At 43.0% G+C, this 19,071-nt stretch overlaps 1 protein-coding gene and 1 long non-coding RNA gene across 3 annotated transcripts in view; one reads left to right on the top strand and one right to left on the bottom strand.

The window, feature by feature from the left end:
- Positions 1–474: 474 nt before the first annotated feature.
- On the bottom strand, positions 475–10,646 carry LOC149865749 (uncharacterized). Its single transcript, XR_016441760.1, has 4 exons — positions 10,511–10,646; positions 10,144–10,227; positions 6,129–6,198; positions 475–3,953 (listed from the first exon to the last, which is right to left on the bottom strand). It is a non-coding gene; the product is annotated as an uncharacterized LOC149865749 (long non-coding RNA).
- TWF1 (twinfilin actin binding protein 1) overlaps positions 10,528–19,071 on the top strand; it is a 21,681-nt gene continuing 13,137 nt past the window's right edge. For both annotated transcript variants that reach the window (XM_090042371.1, XM_090042370.1), the window contains exons 1-3: positions 10,528–10,696; positions 15,409–15,486; positions 17,884–18,062. In XM_090042371.1, coding sequence (XP_089898497.1) covers positions 10,672–10,696; positions 15,409–15,486; positions 17,884–18,062 — 282 coding nt within the window. In that variant the 5' untranslated portion in view covers positions 10,528–10,671. The remainder of the gene's footprint in view (positions 10,697–15,408; positions 15,487–17,883; positions 18,063–19,071) is intronic.

Raw genomic sequence — 19,071 nt, 5'->3', positions numbered from 1 at the left:
CCACCCCACCCCCACCCCTCCACACTATATACAATAAAAAGACTTTATTTTTGAGTTATTACGCCATCATCTCTATATTACACAAATAATTTTTGTAATAAAATTAAAATATGTTATAGTCAGTGTTCGACTTTTAGTGTATAATTTGGGTTTTTTTTCTGGTACCAAGATGGCAACCCTCCCCTCCCAAAAAGGGGATTTCCAGGGGACAAGGCGGGGGACTTCTAGTGGGAGAGGCCAGTGGTTAGGGGTGGGGCTTCTGGTTCCAAGATGGTGACCACAGGGCAGGGCAACTGTCAAGGGGCACGGACACTCATATGGCCCTCGACAGCTTACCAAAACTCATTAAGCGGCCCCCCCATCCGAAATAATTGCCCACCCCTGTTCTAGTATCTGCATCTACATTTGCAGATAGCTTGCACAGGATTTATAGGGCTACAAAGAATTTTGGAGAACTGATTTCAACATGCAGTTTCCATTTTATTATTGTATGAAGTAATCCAAAGAGATTCTTGTTTTAGACTATATTTAGACTATATCAGAGAACTGATTAGAGCTCCAGATGGCAGGACATAGGCATTATGTAGAAAAGAATAAACTTAGAAGGGAATAGTAATGAACTAACATAAACAATGTTTATTTATTCACACTAATGTATATTTAAGACATCTCAACCTTAATACAGTAGAAATAAGTAGGAGCAAATGGTGCACTAGATAATTGTATGACAGTTCCAAAGGGTCACAAAGCTAAGTTCTTGAGATCTCACTTGTCTTTTTCAGTCATTTGTTTCATTGCTAATCTGCAGTTTGTGGCTAGGTACAGACATCCGGGGAGGTTAGGGGGAGGTTAGATTGCATTAAAAATGGATACCCAATCTAACTTAGTTCACCCTGGTATGAACCTTACACTAGTTAGGTCAATCTAAGTGCAAACTATACAGAAGTTCAGGACAGTTAGATCAGTTTAAAAATGACCAACCCAATCTAAATTAACCCTACCTCTGAGGTACAGTTAATTTAGATCAGGTTGGCCATTTTTATAATGATGTAACTGTCCTGAAATTCTGTACAGTTTCCAACACAGCCCCAGGGCTGGAAAAGCCCAGCTGCTGGCCCCAGCCCCAGAGATGCACTTCTCTGATCCCCCCCACACCCCCAAGTATGGGCTCCCTCCTTGCCTCAGACCAGCCAGCCTACTCCACCAAACCCTGTTCAAATTTGCTGACAACACCAAGATGTGGGGGGATGTGGGCACGCTAGAAGGGAGGAATAGGCTGCAATCAGACTTAGACAGGTTACAGGGGTGGGCGGATAAGAATAGGATGGGATTCAACACTGACAAGTGCAAGGTGATGCACCTGGGGAGGTAGAACCAGCACCATACTTACAGGCTGGGGAACTCCCTTCTCATCCGTACAGCGGCAGAAAAGGATCTGGGAGTCATCATTGATGCCAAAATGAAAATGGGCTTGCAGCATGGGGATCCAGTCAGGAAGGCCAACCACACCTTGTCATGCATCCACAGATGCATCTCAAGCACATCCAAGGAGGTGATCCTCCGCCTCTATGCGACACTGGTCAGGCCCCAGCTGGAGTACTGCGTCCAGTTCTGGGTGCCACACTTCAAGAGGGATGAAGAAGGTCCAGAGGAGGGCCACTCGCATGATCGGGGGCAACAGGGCAGGCCCTACAAGGAGAGGCTACAGGACCTAAACCTATTCAGCCTCCACAAGAGAAGGCTGAGGGGGGGATCTAGTGGCCTATTACAAACTAGTCAGAGGAAACCAGCAGGCATTGGGGGAGTCCCTGTTCCCCCAAGCACTACCAGGAGTGACTAGGAATAACGGTCACAAGCTGGCAGAGGGTAAATTTAGACTAGATATCAGGAGGCGCTACTTCACAGTCAGGGCGGCTAGGATCTGGAACCAACTTCCAAGAGAAGTGGTGCTCACTCCTACCCTGGGGGTCTTTAAGAGGAGGTTAGATGAACACCTTGCTGTGGTCGTTTTACCCCAGTACTCTTTCCTGCCATGGCAGGGGGTCGGACTCGATGATCTGCTCAGGTCCCTTCTGACCCAACAAACTATGAAACTATGAAACCCCACTACAAACTGGTGCCGGTTTTACAAGCATCACCAGTGTTGGGAGCCAAGAAAGTAAGTTGGGGTGGGGGGAGTAGTGGTTGGGATGGCAGGGTGGCTCATGAAGGGTTGTTATTCATTTTGCGGGGGAAGGAAGGGGTAGGTTAAAAAAAGCTCCTGATCCCCCATCCCCACCTTGCAGATCCCACCTGGCCACCCAACACCCTCAATCCCCCACGGATCCTGCCTGCCGCCAATCATCCCAGCTCGCCCTCAGAACCTTCTTGCCCCTCCCCAGTAGCTCCTTTCCCAACTTACCTTAGATTGTGAAGCCATTTTAACTCAATCTAACCTCCCCCTTGCCTTCCCAAATGTCTGCAGCCTGTGCGAATGCATTAGGTAGTCTGACCTGGGGTTTTAGCTATGTCCTCTATGACGTAATGAGGCAGATATAAATTATTTGTTTAAATACTGGTAGCTTTTTGATGGCATAGTATATGGTTATGCTGACTTAGTTAACCATAGTTATTGATGCATCTTAAGGCACATACTCTACTTAAATACAAGAGATATTACATCTATTTTGGAGTTTGCAAGTATCACAGTTTGGAATGGTGATGAAAGAGATTCCACACACAAAAAAGTGTGCATCTTAATAATATTTATTTTTTAAACATAGCAGTAATAAGATGTCTACACAGAGACATGAGATAAGCATTCTCTCAGTGGGTGCAGCTACACATGGTATTAATTTGCATTAGGCTAACCGCACAGTAAGCTTTCCCCAGAAGCAGATCTACATGTGCATCGTTGAGATCAGATCTGCTCCTGCCCTGCTCTGCCACCCTGCAGCAGCCAGGAACAGAGAGCTCCTACCCACTGTGGTCCCCTGCTGCCTAGGCTGGCCTACATGAGCACTTCTGTGCATTAACCACTATGAAGTTAATCTAGTACCTATATTTACCAGTACTACCTAACTGTGCAGTAGCCTAACTGTGCAGTAAATGCTCTGCACATGTAGATGGTGACACTTTACTGCACAGTAAATTAGTATATACAGTAAAGCATCTCATGTAGATACGTCTAGTGTGTAGCAAACAGGGGAAAGAATGAATAAAGGGTCAGTTAAAAAGAAAAGTGTGTGGTAAATACAAGTAAGTAAAATGGGGATGGCAAACTGACAGCAGCACATTTGAAGCACAGTCACTGTCCTCACAATAGTTGCCGTGAGATCAGACTTTAGTTACCACTGCTGTTAAATCACGACCTTTCACCAAACACAAAATTTACTTAAAACAAAGTCCCTGTCTCAGTTCTGTACTGTTTCTATAAAACCCCAAAGAGGTTGCAATAGGATTTTTCACTCAAACTAATGGAAGAAAGGTTTTCTTCCATCAAGGCTGCATCAAGGTTTGGGCAACTCAATAGATAGCACCCAAAACAGTGTATCGTTAAAATAAGCACCTCTAAAGCACATTTCTACAAAGAAAATAGAAGGGCTAGAATTCATTCCCACTTTGCCAGACCTTGAACTCAGTCATGGGTAAAAGAAAGTTCTTCCAACTTGAAACTTAAAATAAGTTACAGAAAACTAAGTGAATAGGTAACTGAACAAACAGGAAAACAAAGAATTTTGAAAGGCAAGGATTTTTGTGGGTGATTTCTTTCACTGGAACTAAACTGCAATCTTAAGATACAGTTAGGAGAAGTAGTTAGCCATGTTAGTCTGAAGTCAGTCAAAAGGCAGGGTAGATAGCGCACCTTTAAAGACTAACTAAATAAGACACACAGAGAGCACAAGCTTCTGTGAATCCAAGTTCACTTCGTCAGACTCAGAAAAGCTTTCAGATGCTTGTCTCATTCCTCAGGTCTAAGAAAAAAACAAACACAAAGAAAATTAAAAATACAGGGCTGTGAAATTGGAGGAGACACAAAAGGAACTTCCCAGAGTTAGCAGGCAAGCAAATCACAGAAAAAAGATAACTTGATTGGCTGAAGATGCTCCTATAACCTGCACTTCAATTATTTTTTTAAAAGAAACTCAGGGCAAATCAGTTATGAGCCCCAGATACTGTATTTTTTCATTATTAATTTGAGGGATAGATTCAAGAACTGCAGCCCAGATGCACAAAAGATAGAGGGACCTAAAGTGGAAATTTAGTGCCTAAATTTTGCCTGCGTCCAAGAGTGTGATCCCCCACCTAATCTCTTAGGTACTTATAGATACCTAGTCCTTTTATTTTTCACCAGTAAAAGTCCCCAGGCACCTAGAGTTCTATCTTTGAACATGCCTAGAAGTGGCACACTTGGCAGAACTGAGCCAATATCACCTGGTAGGTCTATCTGAGATTCACACGAGGTGTCTCAGCACACAAGTCTCTTGAGGGGACTGAGCCCATAGGCACCTTCTCATTGTGCTTACAAAAATCGACAAGTCTGAGATCAGCATAAAACACAGCTACCACTTCAAATCCAACACAAGGCTGGAGGAAGAGGTAGTGCCCATCTTTTATGTAATCACTTTCTGCTTAGTGTATTCAGCCAAGAAGCTGGAGATCTCTTCATCTTCTTCAGCCACAGGGTGTAAAAATCCACATCTTTCATTTCCCAGAACAATGACACATCCATCAGATTATCAGCTGACATAATAACATTTTCCACCCTTTTCTGTTGAAGTGCTGCCACTTTGTAGCCAAGAATACAAGGTTCGTGAAGCAAAAATAAAGTGAACACACAGTGACTGAGGAGATGCTGAAGAGTGGGGATATATATAACAATCAATTCTTAACCACTGAAGTCATAACCACTGAAGAGCCTAAAGGACAACTTGGTTGTTTACTACACTCATGTCACATTCCAGTGTGGGTATGACTAACAAGGAAACCTTAATTTTGGAGACCTTAAAAGTTAACTCTTTCCTACCAGCTCAGTGTTTTAGTAGGGTTGGAGTGTTGTAGCTGTAATGGCCCTGGAAATGTCTGAAAGGTAAAGCTTTTTGTAGTAACTTTTATTGGACCAGTCACTCCTTAAGACCTGAGGAAGGGCACCTGATGCCCCAAAACTTGTCTATCGGCTTTACCAATTATACAGTTGGCAGAGCCGATCCAAGCAAGATGCAGGGCCGGGGGCAAATTAGCTAGCATGGGGCCCCGTCCCCACCCAGATCCCATGTGCCCTGGATGGGATGAAGCCATGGGGAGGATAGCGAGCGGTGTGGGGGAGGGGAGCAAGTGGAAGAACATGAAGCCAGCAGTGGTCTCCACGGTCACTTCACCTGGCTCTGCGGGGCCCAGAGCAGTTGCCCAGATTCGCCTCCTCCCCCCGCCTTAGGGATGGCCGACAGTTGGTTCAATAAAAGACATCACAAGAAAGCCCAGCCTTTACCATCTTAACCAGCCTCTGATTCAGCCAACAAAAAGGAGGTAGAATGCAATTTAATCAACATGGGCCTTCAAAATACTCTGCATACTTCGAATAGTAATTCAATTCATAAGCCCACAAAAAGGTACAAACTCTGTTGCATGGGGGAAGAGGTTTAAAATCTGTTTTCAATAACAACAAAAATTGCGATGTGGAGCAAGGGGAGGAGTAAGATGAATAAAAAGTCCTGTATTTATTAGAGCATCCTACTCCCAATGATATAGTTATGATTAAGGTCCCAACTCTGCAGATCTCTGCTGGCGCACATGCTTAAGAGAAGGGTTTTCAAATATATCTGGGCACCCACAGATACAGAAAAGTGTCTAAATACCTTTGAAAATCTTTGAACTACCTTTGAAAATCTTGCCTGAAGTGGGGTCAAGTCTTGACATGCTATTTTTTCTAATCCTCTATTTTCAGTATCTTCTACTTTAAGCAAAAAATAAAATGACCTTTTAGACCCAAATTTCTTAGATTGTTTTTCAAATTTTCAAAACCACCAAACATCTAATCATGTGCACGCTATTTTTCAGCAATTAAAAATTATGTGTGTGTAATTCAATACCATGCAGTATACCTCAATGACAGCTATTTTCATGAAAAGTTTCAAGTTAAAAAATCTCACCTCTTTGAACTGCACTGTTATTTGACGACAACAAATATACTTTTCTTCTCAAAGGACTTAATCATTTGTGCTGAAATGTGAAAAAAAGGAAAAGACATTTTCAGACAGGGACCAAGCGCAGAAAATTTTATCTTTAAAGGTAAAAATTTCAGAAAATTAAAACAAGTGAAAACAACTGGGTATGACACAGAACATGTCATTTTAGTTGTGGTAACTGCTTCTGTTATACAAAAATAATCCATAACCTCTGTGGAGGAACAAAATAATGTATGTGAAAAGAAAAACTGATGGCTTCTACTGAAGCCACAATTTTAGTAATTTTATCTCTATGGCCAAACTCTTACTTGGCAAAAAAAAATTTTCAAAATATCTCAGGGGGCGCATCTACATGAGATGTTATGACATTGTAGCAACATACTATGGCGATGTAGCTTCAGCAGGCCCAAATCATAATGCTGCAGCTATGGTACCATAGTGACGTACTTCCTTACCATAGTGTGTTGCTATGGAAATGTAGTAGCTAAATATAAATGTGAGCAAGGGCATGGCACGGTAATGGCTGTTACTGTGTAGTTATTTAGTACTTTCTAAAGGAAGTACTAAATGATGGCACAGTAACAACAGCACCATAGGGACACAATGTTGGGACCCAGAGGCCTTCAGGCCTGGGTTTAACCTTTGTGCTCAACTCAACCTGTATGTTTAGCTTGAATTGAGGTCAAAACCTGCACTCAGTGAAAGGAGCTGATGGAAAAAAACTGTTCCTGACTTGAAACGAATCAGGAAGTTAGCTAACTAAATTGAATAAAAACTTGGGCAAAAGAGAAACAGTCAGAGGAAAACCTACCCCCACCTAAGAACGAAAAGATTACCTCAGAATTGAAAATTTCAGTTAAAGGTAACCATATTTGGCAAAGAGAAGCAAGATTACTAATATACATCAGGAGGATGGATTAAATTCATGTTATGTATTAAGAAATGCAAGCTATATGGTACATAAGGAGAGGTGAGAGCATTCGCTTTGGAACACTGCTGAAAAAAGCCTGAAAATGGGGGTGCACCGACAGAGATTTTTTGGGCTGATACTGATGGCTGAATTTTAACAAGCCATATTGGCTGATCTGATTGCCGATATGCAGCTGGGGCAGATCGAGCCCCCACAGTGAGGGAGGGAGTGGGACTGGGCCTGGGGCAGAGGCAGGCACTGCACAGCTAGGGAGAGGTGTGGGACAGAGCTGAGTGGCTTGTCCAGGGAGCATGGGAGGGGGGCGGCTCCCACTGCTACGCACGCCCCAGGAGGGCATGGGGGGGAGGGGCATATGCTTCTGAATCTGCATGTGGGGCGAGGGCAGGATGCCACTGTGGGCTGGGATCAGGACTGTGCTGGGCTCTTCCCAGTGGGAAGCTGGGCCAGGACGTGCCCAGGGTAAGCGGTGGTAGCACTGGAAGGGGGGCTGTGGGAAGGGCTGCAGCCACCCCAAAATTCACCATAGCTCCCCATAGCCCCCCTTCTCAGCATTGCTGCCGCCTGCCCTGAGCGCAGCCCTGACCCAGCCCTCCACTGGGAAGAGTCCAGTGCAGCCCTGGCTCCAGCCCACAGTGGCAGCCCACCCTTGCCCCCATGTGCAGATCTGGTGGCACAACCCCTCCCTGCCCTCCCAGGGTGCGTGCAGTGGTGGGAGCCACCCCCCCCGCCACGTCCCCTGGACCAGCCACTTGTGTCTCCATCCCACACCTCACCCTGGCTGTGCAGCTCCTGCCCCAGCCCTACCCTGGCCTCAGTCCCTCTCTCACCACAGGAGCCCCGATCTGCTTCCCTTATGCTTCTTCCCTCACAACAGACTTACTAGCTGGACTCAGCAGCTCTCTGTGGTACCGGGCTGCACTCCTGGCCACCTGCATGCTGTGTTGTGGCTGCACACCTCCACGGGGCATTTGTTGGAGGCATTATCAGTCACATCAGCCAAAAAAAGCTGACTGCCATTCCATATATCAGTGCTGATCTGATATGGGACTAATGGCACCTCTACCTGAAGAGATCCTGTCACTGATTCAAGATCCTGTCTCAACATCAGATGTGGGAGCCAGGAGCCCTGGACAAGACTTCATGGCTTGATTTACCAGTGAAATTGCATTTTGAACATTACACAGTGGTGAGTACCTGCTTTCACTAGATACAAACCTCAAATTTTTAACTGCTAATGCTGCTTCAATTTTAATCAGAATTATATCTGTTATGGTTTAATAAACTTGCTTTTAGTTTAGGACAACCATGTCTTAGTCTCCTTGGCTGGTATAAGACTGTGACAATGGAAGTGGGGAGGGGCGGGCCATGGCCAGTGCTGGTGGCCTCAGCCCCCCATGGCATTCTGACCTCACTCTCCCCCTCTGCGCCACTACTTCTGTCACCTGCAAGGGGGGGCGGGGGAGCGAGGCCAGCTCCAGTGGCCTTGCCCCTCCCCCTCCGCTCCATTCTTGCCACCTACAGCAAGCAGGGCAGGGGGAGCCAGGCCAGTGCTGCTGGCCTAGCTCCCTGTGTTTCATCTGCTTCATTGCTGGCACCTCCAGGTAGCAGGGCGGAGGGGCGAGGCCAGCTGCACTGGCCTCACCTCCCCCCAGTTCCCTGTGTCCCACCATCATGGCAATGTGCTTCCACTTGTTGGAACACTTCTTCACATGCTGGCTGCTGGCTGGCTGCTTGTCAGCTACATTGCCATAGTGATGCACATTGCTATGGCAACATAGCAGCTAACGATAACCGCGTACGGCCGGCATGGCTTCTAACAGAAGTACTTCTTAAAGAAAGTATTAAATGATGGCGCAGTAACAACGATGTCGTAAAGGCACATGTAGATGCACCCAGTACAAATTATAAAGACAAATGCTCAAGGACTTATACATGTGATTAGCTACGTAGTGTAAACACTCCAACTTCATGCAATCAAGCATGTATGTAAGTCTCTCTATGACCAAGCCCAGCACCTCAAACCTGCTAACTGTTCTACTTTCAGCAAAAGTCAAAAGGTTTTCTGCAGCTGTCGATCCTCTCGCAGTGTTCTGGGACCTGGACCAAAGTAAGGATCTTAAGATATGGTCCCACTTAATTAACACAACATTAAGTTTGAGATTTTAACATTGTTTCATACTGACTCACTCCACTGCCTATTCTCTGTTCTCCATCTGTAGCAGTATCTTTTCGGAAACTGATGAATGGAAATTGATTAACATTTGGCATATAATATTTTCAATACAAACCTTTGGTGCATATACAAATTGGGATCTGAATTGCAATAATGAATGGTAAGTCAATTACTTTTTTCTGAAACAGTCACTTGCATCTGTCAGCAGAATAGACAATAATGCCTGAACAGCAGAAATTAGGGAAACCTTTATCATGCGACTGGGACTACTGCTGACAGCACAATAAATAATATCTAGCTTTATATTGTCCCTTATCAGAAGACATCAAAATACTTCACAAAGGAGATTCGTTGCATTATCTCCGTATTTTAAAAACACAAATGAGGACACTCCTGAGATTTAGGCTCACAGCAGGGTCTGACAACCAGTTCACTCTCTTGCATGGGAGCCACTCTACCCAAAACTGCAGGCTTGTTGCTATAATTAAGAAGCATTGCACAACCGTTTTATTTCTCACAAAGGTCTGACTTTTGTTTAAGATGGATTTGGCCCAAGCCTCTACATGTCTTCAAAGGTCCAGGGCACCTTAGACATAACATATGTGCAGTATCGCCAACTCTCTCTTAAAGTCTATGCTTCGGGCATGTGAAAAACCTAGCTCTTATATACAAATAAATTATATAAATAAAAGAAAGAGCTAAGTTTTTTACATGGCCAAAGTGTGACTTTAAGAACAACTCCAAAAATCATGAGTTGGCAACACGACAAGTGGCTCCCAGGGTGGTATAGGTGTGGTGTGCCTCAGAGAGGTGGGCCTTTAGAAGCAGAACTCTTGCAGCAGCAGGATGTGGCCACTGTGGTCTCCCTGCCTTACCTATAGCAGGTTAGGGTGTTGTACTTTGGGTTGCATCAGGGATGACTGTAGTATTGTTAATAGGTTAGACCAGCATTTCTCCACCTGTGGGTTGCGACCCAAAAGTGGGTCGCAAGAATACATGAAAAGGTTGCAAACAAACTTTAAAAACAGAACAAACAGAGCTCCAGCTTGAGGGGCTGCTTGGGGATCTCCATGTCCCCCCTCCACCCTCCGGGGCCTAGGGCTGGGGCAGCGGGTCAGGAGTGACGGGCAGAGGAGGCGGCCCGCGTGCGGCTGGCCCCGCGGGCAGCGGGCGGCGGCCCAGACTACGGCTGAGAACAGGGGCTGGGCCCGCCCCAGGCGAGGGCACGGAGCCGCCGCTTACCACCCCTCGCCGCCAACCCGGCGCCGCGCCCCCTCTCCCCGCCGGCGGTGCTGAGTGGCGCCGGCGCGTCACGTGCGGCCGCGCCCGGCACCTCCCGACGCCGCCCGCGGCCAAGGCGGAGCCGCCGGCAGTCTTGGGGGAGTCGGCGCCGCGGCTGCACGATGTCCCACCAGACCGGCATCCAAGGTAGCAGCGGCGGGTCGGGCCGGGGACGTGAGGCGGCCTCTCCCTGGTGGCGGTGGCTGGATCGCCCCCGCGGCTCTGACACGGCCGTGCGGGGGCGGCCAAGGGCGGCGGCGCGCGACAGTCGGGCCGGCCCCAGCAATGAGCGGCGCGGGCAGCAGCTGGGGCGGCCCTGCCCCCACGCTGCTGCTGGACACACACACTCACACACACACTCTCTCTCTCTCACATACACCCCCCCCTCTGCTGGCTGCCTGCAGGTCGCTGTGCGAGAGCAACTCACCTGTGTTCAGTTTCAGGGCAGCTGCTCGGCAGGCTCTGGGCAAGACGCCCAGAACTGGGTCAGTTTTGTCCTGCTGATCCTGGACAACAGGATGACAGAGCAGTGAGGCAAGGGCTGTCACATGGTGGCAAGGGAGCTGGGATGGGTTGCAGACAGCAGGCCTAGAGGGATAGGTAACCTGGTGTTGAAACCCCATAAATCTGCTGTTGCAAGAGATGAGAAAGAAGCAGAGTAATGGAGAAATCATCCTTCCCCAGCCCCGTGTTTTGGGGTCAGTGAGGTGCAGGTGAAAAAGTAAACGTAGAGCTGTAGTGTGGAAACCCATGTCTCTATAAAAAAAACCCAGCATGGTAGTACAACAGCCCAGCAAATGAACAGCTGAGCCCCTTGCTCTGCAAAGCCCAAAATCTGTGGGCATGACAAAGGTGATAATGGTTTCTGCAGCTTTGTTGTGGCAGACATCTGTTAGCTTTACGGCAGGAGAGTACAGGCGTCCAGAACTGCCCGTGCTCTCCAGCCGTCCCAGGCAGGTGCTCGAGGGGCCCGCTCTTCCATGCCCTCAGAATCCCTATGCAGGATTGGGCCTCTCTAAGCCCCAGGAGTCCCCTTACAGAGACCTCCAGGGAAAAGCTGAGGTTTTCTGCTAGCAGAGATGCGCCCTGGGCAGTCTCCAGGACATGCCTGGATAAGTGGGGAACCTAGACTTTCCCCACTTGCAGAGATGCACCTTGGAGAGTTCAAGGGCCATTTGGGGACCATGCTGCCCATTGTCCCATAGGATTGGGCCCCTGCCCAACACAGAACAAGAGGCAACATGGCCAGATATGTGCCAGCAATAGGTAATCTGCTTCATTTGAAGATGTCAGCAATGAAAATGGTGAGGGGGCTAGGGCATGTGACTTCTGAGGAGAGGCTGAGAGAAGTGGGTTTATTTAATTTGGAGAAGAGAAGACTAAGAAGGGATTTAATATCAGCTTTCAACTACCTGACAGGGGGTTCAAAAGAGGATGGAGCTAGACTGTTCTTACTGGTGGCAGATGACAGAACACAGAGCAACAGTCCCAAGTTGCAGCAAGGGAAATTGAGGTTAGAGATTAGGAAAAATTTCTCACTAGGAGGGCAGTAAAACACTGGAGCACCAGAAAGGTGGTGGAAGCTCCATCCTTGGAGGTTTTCAACACCCAACTAGACAAGCTTTGGCTGGGATGATCTACTTGGGGATGGTCCTGTTTTGAGCAGGTGGTTGGACTACATGACCTCCTGAGGTCCCTTCCAACCATAACTTTCTATGGTTCTGTGTCTCTTTATACTTATAGAGAAGAAGTAGGGCTGGAAGGGGACCTCAAAAGCTCATCTAGTCCAACCCCAAGGCAGGATCATCCCTGTCTAAACTATTCCAGAGAAGCTTACCTAACCTCCTCTTTAAAACCTTTAAGGATGGAGATTTCATAACCTAGTCAGTCTTTTTTTTTTTTTTTAATGCTTAACTACCATTGTAGTGAGAAGTTCTTCCTAATATCCAGACTAAATTTCCATTGTTGCAATTTAATACCTTTACTTCTTGTCCTGTCCCTGGCAGCCACAGGGAATAGTGTATCACAATCCTCTTTATAACCACCCTCCAGCTACTTGGAGACTGTTATCAAATCCTCCTTGTCTTTTTTCCAAACTAAGTAATTCCAGTTCTTCTAACCTTTTATTGTAAGTCATGTTTCCTAGACCTGTAATTATCAAAAAGGCCAATCAAAAAGGTTGGCCTCCACTGGATTAGCCAGTTATTCCCCAGTCTGTATTTGTGCATGTGATCATTCTGTCCTAAATGCTGGACTTCTTTTTCCTTACTTTATTTCATTTGATTATTTTTGGACCACTTGTACAGTTTATCCATGTCACTCTCAATGACCATCCTACCCTTCAGACATCTTTTATGTTTCTCAATCTTGCCAAAGGTTCCAAAATCATGAGTCAGATTTTACAATTACGAGATTAGTTCTGCCAATTTTCTTGCACCCCTGCCTCACTTCTGTTGCCTGATGCTCCTGGGGGTTCTTCATTGGAATACTTGCAATGGGATGTAGGAGACAGGTGTCTAGGTATCTTTCCTCTCCATGTTTCATTCCCATTCAGAGCAGCTGGACTCTTTTTTTTTTTTTCTCCCTCCCTTCCTGTGAAATAGTGCTGGCTTTTGAGGAAAAATGGGAGCAGTGGTCTGGTTTGCTTCTTAAGCAGCCTTACTGCAGGAGGGTGTCGAATGGGGGTAGTCATATGGTTCCTCTCCTCTGCGGGGCTGAAATTCAGAAGAGGTGTCGTTTTTTGTGCCATTCTCAGGCTGGTCCTGGTTGTGGCTCCAGTCCCATCCCAGCCCTGCCAAACTAATGTTGCTCATGGGGCAGGGAGGGGTCACAAGAGTTAGCAACACTATTTTCTATAAGCATAGTAGAACAAGTAATGGGAGGATTTGTGCTTCAAATGTATTAGATACCTAATAACCAGAAGCTAAAATGGTTATCATGTTAACAAATATCTTATGATTTGGTATTACTTGTTTCCATTGCATGGAATGCTGCAGATATTTTCTTTAGACAAAATTTTCTAAATTACTTCATGCAGGTCACATATCTGTAGCATGTTGGAAATTATAAACTTTTGAAGACTTTCCATTCTTTATGAAGTACTATAAAGAGGTCTAGGGTTTCTGGAAAAGAATGAGCAGTAGATTGTTTACATATTGGGTTGGTATTATTTTTCCAGTGACCACTGTCTAATTAATGGTAGCCCAGAGAAATTCTGAAATAACCCCCCTTGTTAGCCTGAAAATGTAAAGTGGGGTGGGACATATCCTTGAAAAAAAACAAAGACTTTGTTTGAATATGTGATTATGGGTTAAACTAGTAGAATCTGCCAACGCACCTGCTTCAGCAGGTAACTCTATCAGCCCTTTGTTTGTTTCCTGGTTTGATAGTGGACTTCTATGTTGCTGGCACTGTGCTGCGTACTGTGGGATTATTCAGAAAGAGCAGCTTGTACAGCTCTGCAGTAAATCCTATATAATTCCCTGTCGATGCTACAGTTAAATTGACTAACCCTCAACAAAGTTCAAAAGAACCATTGAGGCCAAGATAATCCTTTTAGGATTCAAACACGGTTCTTCAGTATGCCTGTATAAGTTAGTTTGCCATCTTTTTCTTGTAGTCCAGATGCAAATTGCTTTACCTTTTAAGTTGAACACTAAAATGTTCAACTGCTTTTTTGAAGTATTTAATAGGAATGGTGTGGACAGGAATATAAAAATCAATAGCATTGGAAATGGAGGTAAAGTCCTATCTCTGAGGTTTATCTGAAATTTAACTGAGACTACTTAAGCACCAGTATTTTAATCATCTTGGTTCTGATGAATCAATAAGAATTCAATTAATGTGCTTTTCCAGTGTTATAGACTGGATTGCCGTAATTTTATGATAATACATAAATCAGTCATCCAGACTTCTTTGGGAAATGTAGAGTAATAGACCTTTAACTACCCTAGCAGCCAGGAGGGAGGGAAGGGGAGAAGAGACCAAAAACACTTCCTCTTAGAAAAGTTAAAGAGGGTCAGTGCATCACTGATAATTTTCATAATCCTTAGGGCTGGAGACATTGAGATGGTTGAAGTGCAAATTGCAGGCAACCAGTGAGACTTTCAGTGGGATTGAGAATCTTATTGCCATCTGTGCCTCTTGAAAGCTCCCTCTTAAGTCTGTGTTTGTGAGGTTTTCTTTCTTCCTCCGTATTTTAGATTGTGAAAATCTTCCTAAGTAAAGGAGATGGCCCAGTGAACAAAGATGCAGCAAATGTATGGGATGGGCCAATCAGTAATCTATACATTAATTGATTATAAAAAGTAATTTCAAAAAGCATATTGGAACCGGTAACAAATTACAAGTGCTACAAAGGAAATGAGAGCTTAAGGTACAAAATTAATTATAAACCCATTCTGTTGCAGCAGGTCAGGGATTGAAAATGCCTGGATATATGTAAAAGAAGGGAGGGAGCTTTACCCATGATGTTCAGGGTCAGAGCTCTTGTGAAACATTAGCAACATGGCAACCAGATACTGTTGATTTCTACCTGCATGCTGTTTACGTCTGTCTTTCACATCCATTTTGTATCTGGCTAGTGGGCAATTAATAAATTGAAGACGTATACCTGGGCATGCAAACATCCTGAAATTACTGCTTTCAGATGTATACTAGAATTCATCTCTGCTGTAGTAGCTGTGAAACCTACAAGTGATTATGTACATGTGAACATTAAGTATATACAGCTGATTAAGTTACATGAGGCGGGGATTGTGTAGATATTCAAACACATGAATGAATATATTTTTTGTTTTTTAAATGCAGTAAATCTTCATTTATTTACTGATTTTTATTTTTTATTTTTTCCCTTTTAGCTAGTGGAGATGTTAAAGAAACCTTTGCCAGAGCAAGAAATGGACAATACAGGCTTCTAAAAATAGTTATTGAAAATGGTTAGTTATTTGAATATATGTTTCTGTTTTGTCTGATACTTTCTCAAGTTTATTGGTTGTGTTATAGTGACTTTCATGTATAAGTTAAAAAATAACAATTCTGATCTTTGATTTTTATTACATGTGTACATATAATTAGGGTAAAAATTTAATGTTGTGATATTTAGAATGGTTTCCAATGTTTTCATCTCTTTCTGCATGTTAGACTTTTTCCTTTTGAGTACTATTTCATCCCAAATTAAGTGTTTAAATAGGAGAGGAAGGGGAAAGAGTGGCAGAAATATTTGTGTAGCTTTTTTTTCTGCTTTCCACTTTAAACTATTTTTTAATGCTGAAGCCAGTTCCTGTAGGTGAATTTTAAAATTTACCTCTTTGGCAATGCTGCTTTTCTGGAGAAGGCTACAGTAGGAGTGGAGGCAGGGGATTATGGCATGTTTTTTCCAGGCCAGGTTTGCAAACACTGATGTACCAGATGCCTGTTGAATTTCAGCTGAATCAGCATGATAAAACAATTTACCCTTCTTTATATAATTTTTATGTTCCATCCCATCTTGTGTATTTTTTTTAATAAAGTAGAAAGCAGGCATCAAGTACACTTTTCAAATGTAGCTACTCATTTTGACTGATAGTATAGATGCTCAGCTTGAAACATCTTGGGCTTGATGCTCAGAAATATTCAGCCCTCTCAATTCCTATTCAAGACAATGGGGTCCCTAATGCTTAATATCTCTGAAAAGTAGCAGTAGTAACTAGCTTTGAAAATGTGGCAAAATCCTGCTCCAGTAGCAGGTCCTGGAGTATAACATGATTTGCATTCAAGGTAGGATGCTCAAATACATTGTCAAAACAGTATTATTATTTAAACTATGTAGCTAGGGCTTTTTTAACTTAATATTTATTGTGAAGTTGGTGAATATTTTGAAATACTGTGATACCGCTTTCTTTTTGCAGTCGAGACATCATTTGTACCTGGGGGATGGAAGGAAGCCTATTACCACAGCTGTCAGTAATTAAAAGTCTCATCTAAAATACTTCATGAGAGAAGCAAGCAAATTATGGATAATTAAAAACAAGATAGTGATGCAGAAACAAAGATTATAAAGTTGTAATAGAAAAAAGGTTTAGCATTTTAAGTGGTTAAATTCATTAAGGCACAAATAATGCAAGCATAGTCTTTTTATTTTTCTCAGTTTTATAGCTGTGTTGCTGAGTTCTGTAAGGCAGATGAAATGACAAAGGTATATGCTTAGCTAAAAATCCAGACTGTCCCTCTGACATGTCAGTGTTTCCAAGAACAAGATTAATATTAATAGATTGTTAATATAGCTGCTTTTCATGTATCATGTACAAATTAATAGGTTTTTTTATATGATTTTTTTGTGAAATGCTTTCTCTCAGACAGTTAAAAGTATCAGATTATTGTTGCACTAATGGAAATAAGAAAAAATAAATAATTGCATCCTGATTTTTTCAAAGGCACTTATCTATTAAAAACAGCTTTCATTTTTTAACTGGAATGATATTTTGTATGTACATGGATCTTCTGAATCGATCTTCTCATGCTAAGTTTTCATTCTTTTGTTGTAATTCTGTTTCACTTGAACAAATTGGATACTGAAGGACATCACCTAATGCTAATTTGGGCATGGTTCAAACTCCCATTTGAAGTGAGGGAAATAAAAAGCTTAATCTTTTGAGTTGCTGAGCTCATCTGGCATTCTTCTGGTTTTGAATCTTACCAGTAAAATTTGGATTTCTTCTCATAATTTATAAGGTTAATGTTTAAGGATGTGGGCCAATTTCTATTTAAGTTAATGAAAGGACTTCCACAGATTACAACCTGGGTTTGAACTGGGGCCATATTTATCTTCAGAAGATCTGTACTTTTGGTTGTCAGTAGAAAATAAATAATACCAAAAATAAATGTTATACCTGTCACTAAGGGTAAAATTTGCTCCTTTATTAACAGAGAAGTCTGACATCTGTGGACGATTACATTTCAGTTGGAGTTAAACTACATGTAACTTTTAATTATATAAAAAATGAATGTTCTATGCATTCTCTGTATAGTGCTACTAATAAAGTTCTTTATGTGATGTTAGAACAAATACTTCCAAAAACAAAACAAAAAAAAGAAACTTGCTGACCAAGGAGTTTGTTGTCCAGTTGTGGCCTAAATATGAGATGACAGAAGGACATATACATACATGTTAGCATTTGGGTTGCAATAGGATTCATCAGCAAAAGGTTATGCATGTTTTACCTAGTCCTGCATAGTCCTTGATTTTCCATTCTCATGCATATAATCTTGAATAATCAGGCCATGAATGTCTTTATACTGTAAAGACTTAATGTTTGAAGTTACTTGTATTGACCTGCAGTTTTGGTTATTTATAGAGCAGCTTGTTGTGGGATCTGCGAGGCAGTCTACTGAATCATGGGAAAAGGAGTATGATTCCTTTGTTCTTCCTCTTCTTGAAGACAAGCAACCATGTTATATATTATACAGATTAGATTCTCAGAATGCTCAAGGATATGAATGGATCTTCATTGCATGGTCACCAGATCACTCTCATGTAAGCAATATTCACTAGTTTGTTTGTTTAAAAAAGAATGTCCAAAGGTCATTAACATTTATAGGCTATTTGATATAAATCTCAGATAAGCAGGAAGAGAGAAGGTTTGGAGGCAGTCTGCATACCCCTGAAAGGAAACAGAGCAGCACCTTGACCTTGTTTGGTACTAATCTTAGAGTGGGCTCAGTGGGTTTCAGAGTCTAGCCATTTTCACGCAGATGGCATAACAAAAAGGTCACTGCTCTACAAATTCTTTGGATGAATAGGTGGTATTGTTAGTCTCTGGCAACTGAACTGTGAGGGAAAAGGATAAAGGAAAATCGAATTCTTGAGAAACTTTTAGATGGGAAAAGTTACAAATTACTTGATGCTAAAAATATTTTGCATTTAAAAGTGTCAAATATTAGATTAATATTAGTTATGCCTTGAATCTACTTAAGCTCCATCCTAGTCAGTAAGGAAAACTGTATTGACAGGATCAATTTATAGAGCTGTTCAAATTTGTGAGGCAAGTAGCTATACTTAAGTCTTTTATAGGGTCTGGTAACTTTTAAAAATCAAGGTAATTTGCATAGTTTGTTTTTCTTAAATACAATTAATGGAGTTAAATTCAGGTTTTTTTTTTTCTGTGCCTCTAGTAGTCTGTCAAAACCATTTGTTGAACCAAAACAACAGTAATGGAGTGCTTATGGCAGGTCTGTCTTTTTTTGGGACGGGGGTAAGGGGAAGAGGATTACGTGTTGCTTCTTTCAAAATTGAGTTCAAAAACAAAAGAATCTGCAACAGTTTTTTTGAGCTGCTATTGTATTTTTTGTAGTTCTTGCTAACAAGTTCTTGCTTCCCTCAAACCTTGAAAATGACGTTCATAATAATTGCAATTTAATCTTAAAATTTCTCCGATATTATGTTGTATAATTTGTCTCCTCAACCCTTTAAGATTGTAATAGCATATCTTATTATGTATACTCAAACTCATTCTGTGGAATTTCTTTTATTAGGACTAAGTTTA

Source organism: Crocodylus siamensis, chromosome 4 (genome assembly GCF_052110815.1).
Source record: "Crocodylus siamensis isolate JL-2025a chromosome 4, ASM5211081v1, whole genome shotgun sequence".
Taxonomy (NCBI): Eukaryota; Metazoa; Chordata; order Crocodylia; family Crocodylidae; genus Crocodylus; species Crocodylus siamensis.
Note: the sequence above shows the minus strand (reverse complement) of the source record. Positions and strands in the feature narration are given on the sequence as shown.